A 15,368-nucleotide genomic window follows, 5' to 3' on the forward strand; every position below is an offset into this window, starting at 1 on the left:
CCCGGCTTGGACAGTCTCTGTCGTTGTGTCCTTGGGCAAGACACTTCACCCGTTGCCTACTGGTGGTGGTCAGAGGGCCCTGTGGCGCCAGTGTCCGGCAGCCTCGCCTCTGTCAGTGCACCCCAGGGTGGCTGTGGCTACAATGTAGCTTGCCATCACCAGTGTGTGAATGTGTGGATGACTGGATGTGTAAAGCGCTTTGGGGTCCTTAGGGAATAGAAAAGCGCTATACAAATACAGGCCATTTACCATTTCTAATAACTTTAATTCTAATACCAGAGCTTGCAAAAAGTGCATTTTTTACCAAAGCTCAAATTGCAAAATTGGAGTGTTCATTGATGAAATAAAAACAAGAAATTAAATATTAATTAGCATACATTAGTTTGAATGCATATCATATATGCCACTTCTGAGTTTTTCTCTTTTGTAATTAATTGTGAAATTATTTACCCAAAACTCACATATTAAGGATGACACAATCCACTTTAAAGGGTACATTTTAGTGGCAATTTCTTGTACTGACACACATTTTTTGTCCCAAATGTTCATCGGTCATGCTACATAACCTCAATATGGCATCTGATCTTTCAGCGTATGTCTCCTGTCTACGTTTCTGCTGTAAAAAAGAAAAGAAAATCCATAAATTAAAAGCATTGTCCCACAGGTAATAAAATCTTCAATTTTAAAACTTCATATTTTTTTTATTAGGCATTTAAAAGTGGCTTACTGAAGACTATAGTAATAAATAACACATTTTTATTGTACTGAAAAATATAATATATCAAATATATATATAATGTACCATCATGTACAGAGGACAATTTAAGCAGAAACTGTAGTGAAAACCACCTTGTGCAATGCAATGGAAAATCCCAAACACTACACCATGCAGGCTCTGTGTCCATATTTATTCATTTATTTCTCTCTTACACACACACCCGCGCGCACATATCCCCCTCTGCGTGTATCCACAAATATATACAGAGATTTTACTTAGAAAATGTAGAAAAATTGCATATAAAAACATCTCTTACCACATAAAAGTGCTCAGTTTGATAAACTATGCATGTATGTGGCCACATGTGGTTTGAGAGAAGCAAAACAGACTTTTCAGACTCACATCTAACACACCGGCTATTTCATTGATAGTTGTAATATACTTTCACAATGTATTTAGATGTAAAGGTTGAGAATTTGCAAAGGTTTCAATAACCTCCTGGGCTTTATGCCAGTTTCACTGGTTGAAAGGAAATATTTCACACATTTTACTGTATACCACAGGCCACATTGTAAGAATCTTTGCATTTGTTATGTTAAATACAAAGGAATACTTGTCAGTCTGCTGAGGAGAGCATGTCTGTAAAAAGCACAAACCTGTGTCATTTTATTAGCTCTCTAATTGAAGCAATTTCTGCCTTTTTGTTGAATGTGCTACTTGTGTGTTTGAGCAGTCTTTGTGAATTACTGTTGAGGACATAAATGCAGCAGCCATCATCAAAACAAAGTCACCACCAATCCCTTTTGACATTTCAGAAGAAAACGAAGCCTGCAACTTTGACTAGTTGAATGTTGGCACAATTTCTTTCCCCCCTACCAAATAAAGAAATGCAAACGAATGTTAAAAAGAAGACACCCTTAAAAAAATAAAATATTTTAAAGCAAATACCGACAAATCTTATCTGCCATGTCAAGTTACATCTCTTACCAAACTTATAACTAATCAGCACTAAATTATTTGTCGACATGATTTTTCTTTTGGCTCAAAACAAGATCTGCAGAAGTGAAAGCCCAGGCAGGCACCTTCAAGGCCACAAAAAATAGTTTTGTAAACATAGAGAAAACTACGAAAAGCAAAGAAAATTCAAACATTGATGATAGGAATTTAAAATGGGAGTATAGGAACGTGGGTGGGGGTGGGTTGGAGTGATAAATGTGCAATTAAGCGCCTGACATCCCTCACGTAGCTCCTGAGGAAGGAAATAGTCTTCACAGGTAAACTCAGATCTGTCCAAAACATTTAACACAAACACAGAAGTATTTAGAAGAGCTACCAAACCCTTGCATCAGATAACTTATTTGTCAACTTAGAAGTAAGTGACGATAAGAAACAGCCGTTTGAATTTTTGATAACGACATAAAAAATATTAAATCCAGTGTCTGACTTGTAAACAAAACAATGACAGAAAGATTTCTCTATTTGTGACATGTGCATAGAAAACCTACTTCCATAAGAGTTTGCTTTAACTCCTCGATTGTACTTCAACATTCGGTCCAGCGTTTCGACATGTGGCATCTAACAGAGGCACTACGACAGGCTACCTATAGCAGCAAATGAAGCTTTTAGGCCTCAATCTGTTTACTTCAACCGTATATACTTTTCAAAACACAAAACAAAATCGCACAATACTCATGGTCAAATGTGCATAAGCTCTTAGATGTACCTTTCCACAATCTGACAGACTTCTGCTAATAACAAAAAAAACCTCCTTCTACCATTACACAGACACAAATAGAAAAGCTTGTTCCATACTCTAATACGGGCTCTCTAATATAACCCACTGATGTAAAGTTATAGTCAAGAAAGAAGGAAAAAATAATTGCACATGTGTATTTGGCATAAATATAAGATTATTTGCTATCAGGATAGCCTGATAGTTTACTAAATATTATCATTGGTTTTCAGATTTTAAGATTAAGTAAAAGTAGACATTTTTGTACAATAAAAGAGATACTGCTTTTTAATTCCTACATAATAGAAGAAAGCTGTATATTCATGGTGATTATAAATACAAAGAGAGGATTGCACTAAGGTATTTGTTCAATAATAAACTGGATTTTTGATAGAAATACTTCATCAGAATATTTGGCCATTCATAATCTCGAAGGCTGCGGGGGTGAGCACCAAGGTGCTGTTGATGTGAAGTCAATAAACCTAACATCAAATTATATTATTTCACATTATGAAAGGCTTTTTCTAACTGCAGTGTGAGTTTATGTTGATCTGCTGGACAGCTAGATAAGGTGGATTAAATAATTATGCTGCGTTCAGATGTTTGGAAGTTGCCCTTGAATTTTTTTGATAAGCAGTTCGCTCTACTTTATATTGCCCAAATGCAGTCCAACTAACAATTTAAATAAGAAGGATGTTTATATATTTGAAAAGGTAGCAAGGTAAAAAAAAGTCTTTGTACAAAACAAAAAGAGAGTGTGATAATATATATTAATATACTATATTGCCTCTACATATAAAACATGTGGACAGGCAAAATATCCAAAACCATTAGGATGGATTTAGGCTAAATTAGCTATTTAAGCTAATTAAGCTAAATAAGCTAAATTAGCTTAGCCTAAATAATATAAATTAATGTTACATAAAATTCTTGTCCACTATGTTTTTTTATGTATGTATTTACTGTGCCACACTTAAAAAATAAACAAAAACATTACTTCAACAGTAAATAGACATTAAATCTATAAATAAAGGAAAATGCATATTATAATGCATACTCTATTTCTCTTCTATAGATTCATAGAATAGATTTTCTTTACTTAGAATAACAAACACTGCTCCCTAACCTTACATGCCTTGTATATTCTGTCCGTTTCCCCTACTGGCCAAATAGTCACTATTTCATAAGTAAGTAAATGTCATGTTCTGGTAAAAAACAGCCGCTATCAAAGAGTAACCAGTAATTTTACAGACCTTCAATTTTGGAGGTACATTAATCAAAAATGATTCCCAGAGAGGCAGAATTTTTCTCTCAATCACAGCTTCAATAAGACAGGATTTTGTGTGTCCACATTATTTTGGGTTTTTTTTTTAGTAACAAGCAGAAGTCACTCTCTTTTGCTTTGCTTTTTGTGGTCCTCCCCTCTATGAATGGTGACATTAAACTGTTGACAGTCATCGGTGTTAGGAAAGCATGGGAAACAATTATTTAACATTAAGGAACACGACGATTTGGGTACATGAAAGTAGCAATAGAAGAAAAACAGTTTAATATTCAACTGTTATTACTAATACACTAAGGGATAGTGTATTCATTTAACATTTCACAGTAGACAATAGTGTTTTTAAAATGTTTGCTTAGTCAGCTGTAAATCACTGAATCAACTGCTGCTGCACACTGGGTCATTTAGGAAAAAGAAAGAAAATCAATCCTTTAAAAAATAAAACATACTGTGCTTTAAAAAAAACATTAAAAATAAACAGTTGACATTATTCAGAGATTTAGGTCTCAAAGCACCACCGTTTATCAAGTAGACACAATACATTCTTATAAATGAACACAATCAGTGTGTCTTCATTCTAAGCAGCAACCGTAAGAGTTCGCAACAGAGTGGCGACTTCCAACGCTCACACTACATTAATAAGACACATATTCGTACAGTATGTTTGTAGGTGTGCTGCTGCGTGCTTTCAGTTCTAAACTGACACAAACCAATTGGTCTAAACTGCATATCGGCTGATCAGGCACTTATTTGGGTCGTAGAAATAGAATGGAGAAGGACTCTCTGTCATATTTAATGGACAGGTCATATCACCTAATTTTGCTCATTAATGTCCTCTTGAGCATTAGAGGACCTTTCATTTATTCTATGTCTTACATGGAGCAAACTACTTGACTCTGTTAATTTTCCAGGAACAAAAAAGGCGTATTACTGTGAATGGAGCACTATTGCTTTGATCTTGGAGATTTCATGTCCTTCACTTTCTTTCAGGAAAAAGGCTTTATGTGTCTCTGTGTTAGAAGCTGGACTCGGGGACTGTCTTTTTGCGCCCCAGTGAGGTTGTGCTGTAACGAGTCCTCTGCAAGGTGCCGTGAGATGGTTTGTCGCTTGTCAGACTGCGTGATGATGCTGGCGTTGTTGACATCCCATTACGGTGCAAAGATGCTGTCCTACGCACACTCTGCTCTGCTTTTGTTGGGATGTTGGTGGAGCTCTGGGAACGTTTGATTTCAGTTGCTTTGTGCCCCACCTTACCGTTTACCTGCTCATTAACCACATGGCCTGAGCTTTTGGACTTGCCTCTTTCTTCTCCAGTTCGGCCTCCTGCTGCTCCATTGGACAGAGATGGCCTCGACAAGGTCCTTCTGCTTTCTTCTTCAACTACTGCTCTCCCTGACTCATCCTCAGTGGGTTTCCTTGAATCTTTATCCTTCTTCAGGAAGCTACCTTTAAAGAAGGACAGTATTCCGTCATGGCTCTTAGGCACGTCTGCTTTCTTGTTCTTAGAGTTTTCTTCTTGTGTGCTGTGGCGTTCCCTATCAGCCCTGTCTCCCTTTTGTCTTCTCAGAGTTCCATCTTGGAGACTGGGTGTGCTGTAGCTGGGCTGAACTCCAGTACTGGATCTCTGTTTTGTCTCAGTATCCTGTGAAGATTTGGAGGAGCTCTGTTTTCTTCCATCCTTCCTCCTTGTTAGAGTGTTAGTGCTGGAGCTGCTCCTGATATTCACAGTGCTCTCATCCTTAGCCTGGCTCCCCTTGCTACGTCTCAGACTAGCTGCTTTATCTGATGGCCACTTCTGGCCCTCTGGGACCTTTAGAAATGGCGGCTCCTCCCCTGTCTTACCCACACAACTTATACTTCCAACGCTAGACGAACGAACATTGGCTGCAACACGGCTCTTTGCAGCTTCCTTTGTGCTGCGTGGTTCATTCATTAATGTCGCTATCGGATCCTTTGTGCACCGGGGACGCCGACCAGATTCCAAGTACTGTACTAGTTCTACAGGGGCTGGATCAGGTTCAGGGGGAGGGACTGGGTCAGGTTTTCGTCTGTCCTTGGAACCAAAGGACCAGCGCATTGGAAGCACTCTGCTCAAGGTATCCTTGTTTTTGCTGGGGGCTCTCAGGCTCATGCTGCGCCCCTGAAGACCTCTGACAAATGGCCTCTTCTCAAATCCACCTGGCATTTATGTAAAGAGGGAAATATTTTAGGCTTTAAATAAAAACCAAACACAAATTATAAATAAAACACAAGTCTGTTGACAGCAATGGTCCTTTTACCTCTTTCATCTTTGAAGCCATTGTCCAGGAAGACTGGAGACTCTGGAGAGTCAGGTAAGGAAGATGGACAGGTGGTGGATGCATGAGACACCAGACTTCCTCTCTTACTGTCCCCCGTCAGCCTGATTAGCCAGTGGTCTGACACTGATGAACTTGTGGAGCCTATGACACAGAGAAAAAGGTTTGAGAGGAGGAACATAAAGAATACTCCACTGATTTAACATTGCACACGTTGGACGATGGAAATGCACGAATGCTGTTTAGAAATTCTGTTATTTTATTTTTCATCCGACATATGGAGCTCCTTTACTTCCCATAGTTATAATACCCATAAGTTTCAAGAATCAGTCTACAAAGTGGACTTTGGCCCTCTGTCCTGCATCATTTTCTCTAGAAAGAAGCATGGCAACCATTAGCTGCTGTATGTCTGGTTTGCTCTTTTACTCTGGAATTTGGAATTATTCATAATTTCTGGCAAAAGTAGGCGAGTTAATTCAACAAGGGAGGGAGAATAAAGGGAGCAGATACTAATGGTAAATGAAATCTATCCATAATCACATTCCTGACCCCCCCCCCCCACACACACACACACACACACCCCACCCCCAATAATTAAGTTAACAATGTGTGAAGAACAAACATTTATTTGCAAAATAAATTACATTAGGCACATTTGCCAGGGCCAGTGATAATCAATGTCTTTTTCAAAAAAGCATTTAAATAAAACCTGCCTCTCGACGAAGATCCTGTTTAAGGCAGAATAAATCTTTTGAAATGCAAATCACACTAATTTCACCAAGAAATTCAATAATGATTGAACAGGTACTTATCCAGCTCTAACAGCAATTCAGCAACTCTCAAAAAGCTGAGTGTTACAAGGATAACTGTCTATGTTGGCTATATTAGATCTTTACATATATTTTCACATAGTGTTGACTCATAGAGAACTTCAGCAATTAATGTCAGGCTGTTTTCCTGAAACATTAAAAAATAAAAAAGTACATGATTAGATTAAAAAAGTGAAGTTTCTCAGACGCCTTGAAAGAGGAATGAATGACAGCTGTCAAAGCAACGTGCACAGCAGACAGGCATTTCTTAGTTCTTTGCTACCATTTGCAAATATTTTACCAGGTAAGATATTTAGACAATGAATAAATTTAGAGTACTATTAATCAATAATATTAAGTACTGGTTGCATATGTCTTTGGGATCTAAATATGCTTTATCTCTGGCAGCCTATCCAGGGCGTGCCTTGCCTTTCACTCTGAGTTAGCTGGGATAGGTTTCAACCTTCCCATGACCCTGGACAAGGAAAATTAATGAATGGAATCTTAGAGTCTACATAATTTTGTTTTGTGCTGTGTATAAGTTGAGTTTTTGCCCTGACATTTTTTGCTCTGGACAAGAGAGCAAAAAGTGAAGTGACATCAGTACAGTTACTTTGAGTTTAAGGTTACAGAGGAGCTGGCAGCAGTTTATGCTTTGCACATATACATGTTTTGATAGGGCTGAAATGGGCTAACTAGCAGGTGTTCCAGCCAACAGCCTAAATCTGACAGGGAAAAATGCTGAAAAAAGTTATTGTAAGATCTTCACAATATGTAACGTGTTGAGGCGACTCCTGTTGTGGTTTGGTGCTATTTATAAATAAAACTGTATTCAAAAATTGAAATATAATATAACTGAAATGAACCAAGCACTGTACTGTATTACACAACAAGAGGTGATGTGTAAATTATTGATAAAAATTAACCACGATGTTGATGTTGTAACTAAAATACCCAACTTGATAAAAGTAAATTTGTTTGTAGTTTTGGAGCAGCATAAGACAGGATATGGTGACATAGGCTACCAAAACACAGTCATATGGCTCAGCCTGGGTATCGTGCTAAAAACAGTTTGGGAGCTGAGAGCTGCTTTTGTGAGAAGACGGAGAAGAACATTCCAGGGCACTCAGAGGAAGAATGGAGGCAGATCTTGCATTTGCTGTTTATGCGACTCCACTAAATACCAAACTGCAAGGCAGGGGTCTATTTGCACATGAATTGCATAGTCCTATGAAGGCTTTTATTAGAAGGTTGCAGTTTCTTTCAAGATAACTGGAGAGCTACATTTTTGCTCACATGCCACCTGTGAAGATATTTTTTTCTTTGGATTTACCTTTATCAGAACACAAATTCTCAGTGATGAAGTTTAGTAAGAAAAACAAGAAACAGCAACAACAAAAAAAATGCAGATGAGGTCATTAAATTATAAGCAAAATAGCAAAATAAGAAAAACTTCTTCGCAGGCTTGGAATCATTGTCCAGTTGTAATATCCTGTTTCTAACAAACGATAATTTTCAAAGAGATGGCCTTACATTTGACTCTAGAAGACTTTTTATATAGTGAAGCTCATTTCTGACTCACTGACTGCAAGATGTCTGGGTCCTGCTCTATTTGGGTTTTCATCAAATGTGGCAGTGTGAATTCTGGCAAAACATCTCCACTTTTGTCTCATTTGTCTAAAAGACATTGCTCCAGAACTCGTGGTTTGCTCAGATACAGATGCAGTTACGCATTACAAGTAACGCAAGTTGCTTGATGCATAAAGTTAAAAGATTAAAACTAATAAAACTAGTTTCAAAAAGAGACTTTTTCATTTGACTACATTTTATATGATGGATTATGCAGAATAAATAGAATTGGGCTGAAAGATCTATTGCTTTATTACCTATTCAGGTTGTAAATAATTTTTTTAAAGTAACCAAGTAACTAATTACTTTTGAAAATAAGTAATCAGTAAAGTAACGGAATTACTTTTTTGGAAAGTAATCAGTAATTAGTTACTGATTACTTTTTTTTAAGTAACCTGACCAACACTGCTCGGGAGTACTACATACAGTATGGTACAGACTCTATCCAATCATGTGAAAAACTAGGCACAGATCATGATTCAACATCTTGTAGAACCACCTCTAGCAGCAATAAGTTGAAAATTATTGTGGAATATTTTTTGGCCCTTCTTCTTTATAACACTGCTCAGTTCCTTGAGGTTTGCAGGCATTTGTTTATGCATTGCACCCTACAGGCCCTGCCACAGCAATTCAATCAGTTCGAGGTCTGGACTTGATAATTACTCAAATGCACTTGATTAGCACCACCTAGCTGCTGCTTACCCTCTTAATTTCTATAGAAGCATTAAAGGTGTACTTAGTTTTTAAAAGGACTTCAAGGAGTCCTGTCTTTTTCATATGACTGTATGTTCAGACAATTTGTGCAGCTTAAAAAAGCTGTCTTTTTGACTTGTATTGTCGGTGCACCACATGGAAAGAGGTCACTGGTTATTTGGATTTGTAAAAGGCAATAGAGATTGAAAATGTGACGTCATTCAGGGGTAAAACCGCAAAGAATTCTGGGAACTCGTGGCAAGAGGTACTAGCGCAGCAGGCTTTCAATTGAAATCAGTTATACAGCGATAAAAAGAAACACAAAAAATTGCAAGAAGCTGTTGTATTATTAACTGCAATAGCCGGTCGCATGACAGCCACGGAAAGCCGACGGGTAAAGAGATCGGTTGTTATCGGATTACGTCGTTGAAGAGAAATTGTTCAGCCATGTTTCCGAAGTAACAAAGAGGAGACGGATGGCCTGGATTGCAGCCATTCAAAGATCAAATATAACGTCCCAGAACACTCCAGCTCACAGGTTAGTCTGCTCCAAGCATTTCCACAGAGGTCAGTCTGCTGTTGTAGTTAATGCGTCATTTTTCTTAACATAATTGGTGATATAGGTTACAAGCAAGTCTGGCGCTGAACAGAAATTGTTGCGCTATGCTCCTTTGTTTATTGTGCATAAATAGTGAATTGTCCTGACACAATATTGCGTTTCGCTTCTGTTATTATGGTACATTGACAAAAACATATACTTTTATTCACAGGGTAAAACAGTTGTTTTGTATCACTAATTGCCCAGTACGATTACAGCATACAGTATTATTGTCACTGCTACATTTCTGTAATGAACCAGAAATTATTTCCACTACTAATTAATTACCGTTGAGCTCAAAGGTCCTATTAATAAACGGTTAACGAATGTGTATTTATGAAGACGATTTGTGAGACTGGTAAACTTATGATATGTACAATGGTCTTTAGTTCTACACGGTGCATTTCAAGGTCCTGCACCCATCCGTCGGTAAACTGTACCTGGGCTTGTTGCAGTGACCTGAAGTTACTAAACTTCACGAGTGTATGCACTCACTCTAAGAAGCGTATAATTATAAATATGAGCGTGGTGAAAGTTGGGCAGCACGCTAACGTATTTTGTCCCTCTGTGTGCTCGTAAGGGTTTACCCTAAGTAAACCTTTCACTCCTTTGATTTTTTTCCTCGTATCTTTTCTTTGACTTTTCATCAAGTCTGTCTTTGTACGGACCGGCATTGTTCTCCTTCGTTTTGTACAGAACCTTTTTGGGGGGCAAAGAAAAAGCAAGGATTTATTGGAACCGAAGAATGAACGTTTTGCGGTGCTGCAAATGCTTGCATTTGATGCGGTACTTGGATTGTTTTGCCACGGCATGCAATGCGCGAAAGTCACGTGGTCTGTCAATCTCTATAGGAGAGGAGATTACGTAAAGATAAAGGTTGGTATTATAATGATTTCAGGCATTCTGACATTTGTAGTAAGTGTATGGCCTTCAGTGAGCTGCTATGGCAAAAGGTTTCAAAGTTAGCTGCACAAAATTATTACTACTATTAAATCTGACTTTTAGCTCTTAACATACTCTTACCAGTGAAATGCGGTTCATTCATCTCAGTTTAATAATTAATAATTTCCAGTTTAAAAAAAGAAAAAAGAGTCAAACAACTGACTTTACAATATTTTGGATGAGTTCTCGCTTTCTTTTCTTTTTTGCAGTCTGACAGAGGACTTTGCTACACATTCAGCATTTCATGCGGAGCTAAATGAGCAGATCTGACAGACCCGTGGCTTTCTGTGAATCAAAGCAGGTTCTTGACAGTACGGTCTTCTCTGTTTGTACCAGCATGTTTGGCTCTTACTTCAAAGGTTGAAAGACCTCAGTATCATAGCAGCTCACAAGATGCAAGTCAGAGAGGCAGGAGCGCAGGGATAGGTGGTATGTATTAGGAAAAAAACATCTTTTTGCATCATTTATAGTCATGGGATTGGCAGCGGATTTCTTCAAGTCAACTTCCACTTGAAACGTTCGGCGCTGTATTATATAAATATCCGATTAAAACACCAACTTTTATTACATTTTTTCCTCTCTTACTGTGAAAGAGGAAGAAGAGGGATCACTTATGTCTCACTTTTGATTAATTAGAGATTACAGTTGTACTTTATTGTAGGATGCATGCTTGAGACTACAGAGAGCAAGGTGCAATTATCTTACTGTGTTTCTTACAAGTTGCTTGTGGTTAATGATTTATTTGCGGTCCAGCAAAATCATTGTTATTCTGAATTATTCCTATAGCAGTAAATGTGCCCCGCCCCACCATTTATGGAGTCTTGCTCTCGTAAAAAGTCCATTTAAATGTAAATAAACTTTTGCTGTGCAAATATTTTGCACATACTCAATGTACACATTCAGCAAGAACAGGATGTATTAGTTTGTGTTGTCTACATGGTGCATGGTGTATGTGTAAAAGAATCTTTGTCAAACTGTCTCACCAGATACGCTCAGATATATCAGATAAGGTAGGGCTGTGCGATATGACAAAAATACCATATATAAGACATTTATCGTCCTGACAACGATATAAATCACAAAAATGTAACATTTTCTGTAAATTCTGTGAATCTCGGGCAACTCAACTTGCGTTTAGTTTTTCCAGCTGGTCGTCTTTTACCTGGATTCGAGTGTTTTAACCGATGCATGAAACTATACATTTTTAGACATAAGTTGTAACGGCCACCATTTTCTTTCAAAGTTTAAGTCTAAAGTTTATTTTTTAGCACATGACGGCTCTTTTTTTGCTTCTCCTCCGTAAACTCTTACGGATACTCATACTCTTTCACGTGATTCAGTTTACTTTGAAAAGTCAAGGGATCTTGAGCTTTATTGTGAAAGGTTTCAATGGAAAACAAACAAGCGGACAGAGGAGCCACGTGATAGTTTTACCGTCATTGTTGCTAACGGCAACACGTAAAAACAGGCGCTTGTCCGTCCGTAGTGTGGTTATATTAAATATAAGAGAAAGAGAGAATTTAAGAAATTAATATAGCCACTACAGTGACCATCAAAACGATGAAAAAATATTGCCATAAACAGTTTATTTTACGACACCACAAAACAAACGATAGCGTAAAATGAAACGATAGACGTTTTTATATCGTCATCCGATGTATATCGTTATATCGAACACAGCCCTAAGATAAGGTGTCAGACGTGTGTGCGTTTTGCGGAGCACAGTGCAGCAGACAAAACAGATATATTTGCGTCCTTGAAAACCACTCCTGCCTAAGGTACATATGTTGAAAGTACAGACATTAATTGACTATTTACCATTTTTAGGACCATTGAAAAACAATCACAAGCTCTTATATGCTCTCAGTTGTCTGGTTTGCTTGTTATTTCACAACATACCTCTGATGGAGCTGCTGGCTGACCATGGGGGAATGGTGTTTCGCCTCTGGTAGAAAAGGATGTAAGCACCCCTTGTGCACACTTCCTCATCTTGCACCAGGTCTACGCTGCTGTCGTCGTAGCTATACCACTGACCATCCACTGAATTCCTACAGTAAGCTGGAATAAAAAACAGACAACAACGGTAAATAATGTTTTTCTCGCATAATTGTTATCAGAAAATTGCATGCAATATGGAGATTAACTCATTTTTCCCCTAAAATGCCTTGGGAGGTCCATAGCACATAATCTCTTTGCTGCCTGTAAATACAGTGTACATAGACTAGCTTCACATTTAAATGTGAGTTGTACTTTCTTCCACTGCAGAGACTGTTGATAGTGTATGTTTCTCAGCTTGTTAAAGCAGCAAGACAGAATACATCAAGGACCATTCCTGGACACTTGGAGCTGCTCTCCAGCTACAGTTTCTTGTTGTTCAGGTGCTATTTTGATTTATTTTAAAAATGTGTTTAAAGATGCTGTTATTTTTTTTTCATTCCAGTAAAATCAGATCAATTTTATTTATTTTTCTTAGTTAAATGAGGGACACCACCACAGATTGTGTTATTGTGCATAACACAATTGTGCATTACACTGTTGGGCTCTCAGGTAAAAGATGATTTTATGGATGCAAATGTAAAGTGGTAGCTGCCATGGCGAAGACCTGCTTTCTCCTAATCTCCAGTTGTCACTTCTATTTCTGCAAATTAGGTACGAGTCTTCAATTTTATTCTTGTATTTCAAATGTAAATTTGATTTATTGCAGAGTCCGCCATATTGAATGGTGCGTATGTAATGTTTTGTATTGATTGTAATGAAATTGTGCATGGTCCAAGGAGCTTGCAAAGAAAGGCGTCTGGACTTCTTTAAGTTGCTTGAAGACGTTTCACCTCTCATCCGAGAAGCTTCTTCAGTTCTAAGGTCAAATGGTGGAGAGTCCCAGATTTAAACCTAGTGGGAGTATCCCCCCACAGAGGGACAAAAGGACCCCCTGATGATCCTCTAATCACATGAGCCAAGGTGTGAAACTGGGTGTGGGTCCCAATCAGCCAGGGTTTCGGGTGAGCTCATTGTGAAACCTGGCCCCACCTTATCATGCGATTTCCTGAGGTCAGATGGCCCAGGATGTGAGTGGGCGTTAAGGTGTCTGGGGAGGGATCTCAAAACTGGATTATAGATGACAGACAGTTGGTGTTATAAACCACCGCCTCTGTTCAAAGATGGCCGCTCACAGTGGACATAGATGGCTTCTTTCACTCCTCTTTCAAACCATCTGTCCTCTCTGTCCAAAATGTGAACATTGGCATCCTCGAAAGAGTGTCCTTTGTCCCTAAGATGCAGATGGACTGCTGAGTCTTGTCCTGTGGAGGTGGCTCTTCTATGGATTCTCCCAATGGGTTTAAATCTGGGACTCCCCACCATTTGACCTTAGAACTGAAGAAGCTTCTTGGATGAGAGGTGAAACGTCTTCAAGCAACTTAAAGAAGTCCAGACGCTTTTCTTTGCAAGCTCCTTTGACTACGATGACCTGGATGACTGAGAACCTTCACAGAAAGAAATTGTGCATGTTATTTACATTTTTAATGAAAATAAAGATTAAAAATAAATAACTAAAAAGCTGTCCTGCTAAGGATACAGGACAACTTCACTGCATTGAGAAGCCAATGGGTGGGGCTTTATACCGTAAAATCTTGCACAACCTCCTTTCCTCAACCAGAAAACTGAAGATATGCTGGAAGACCTGTCCACGGCCTAATAATGACCCAAAAAATAATGCCCAGGTAACAAAGAAGCATATCAGGGTCATGTAGATGCCTAGCCAGACCTCAGTCCTGTAGAAAATCTATGAAGTGAGCTGAAGCTTCGAGTTGCAAAGCAGCAGCCAAGAAACCTAAAGGATTTGGACAATTCTGCAAACCTGGTGACCATCTACAGGAAATGTCTTATCGCTGAGTTTGATAACAGGGGTTTCTCCATCAAGTACTAAGTCATGGTTTGCTTGGGGATTAAATGCACATTTAAATCAATGGCATGCAAATCAATTTAGTTGCTTGTGCAATGTACATTGTGTTTTTTTTCTTCTTTTGATGGTTTTCAGTCTCCAGTTAAAATGAAACATTGAAGACTTTATTTTTGTTGTCAGTGAGCAAACTTACAAATTCAGCAGGGGAATTAAGGAATTATTTTTCCCCCGACTGTACATAAACTAGACATAGACTGTACATGTTATTTTACTAATGGGGAGCCACCCATTAGTAAAATAACATCATTCTTATCAGACACACGTAGTTTGAAAATCCTCCACATACTAACAGTCTAAATGGCAGCCTGGACAGTACCTGAAATTGGAAATCCATCCCACATTTAGGGACTCACTTAGCTACTTGCAATTACTGTGCACAGGACTATTGGGATGAACCACAGTTCACTGAGCTGAGGATAGTAGAGACCCAGACTGCTGGAGGGTTGTATCGAAACATTTCATTTAAAATTAAAACACTAAGCAGCACAGAGCAGTTTACTTTGCTGAGGTATTGAGTATGACAGATGGGCATAGACTTTCTCAAAACTGATTGGTCAAAAACATCTGCCAAAGAAGACGGGATAACTCAGTGTTGCATGTTATTTGTCATTGAGAGATCTGAACTGTCATTTGAAGTGAAAATGGTCTTCCTTGTGGAGTTAGCATTCTAGCTAAATCTGGTCCCTGTTGTAATACACACACACACA

General features: G+C 38.4%; 1 protein-coding gene across 1 annotated transcript in view; it reads right to left on the reverse strand.

Annotated features, from left to right (window-relative positions):
* Positions 1–906: 906 nt before the first annotated feature.
* The window catches only part of usp43a (ubiquitin specific peptidase 43a), a 122,857-nt gene continuing 108,395 nt past the window's right edge, over positions 907–15,368 (reverse strand). Inside the window, exons 14-16 of the mRNA XM_085277241.1 lie at positions 12,600–12,758; positions 6,012–6,173; positions 907–5,910 (exon numbers count right to left, since the gene is read on the reverse strand). Of these exons, the coding sequence (XP_085133367.1) occupies positions 4,748–5,910; positions 6,012–6,173; positions 12,600–12,758 (1,484 nt within the window). The 3' untranslated portion in view covers positions 907–4,747. The remainder of the gene's footprint in view (positions 5,911–6,011; positions 6,174–12,599; positions 12,759–15,368) is intronic.

Source organism: Mchenga conophoros, linkage group LG6 (genome assembly GCF_057382185.1).
Source record: "Mchenga conophoros isolate Kocher_MC1m ecotype Shallow Benthic linkage group LG6, M_conophoros_male_GT1.1, whole genome shotgun sequence".
In the NCBI taxonomy this organism is placed as follows: Eukaryota; Metazoa; Chordata; class Actinopteri; order Cichliformes; family Cichlidae; genus Mchenga; species Mchenga conophoros.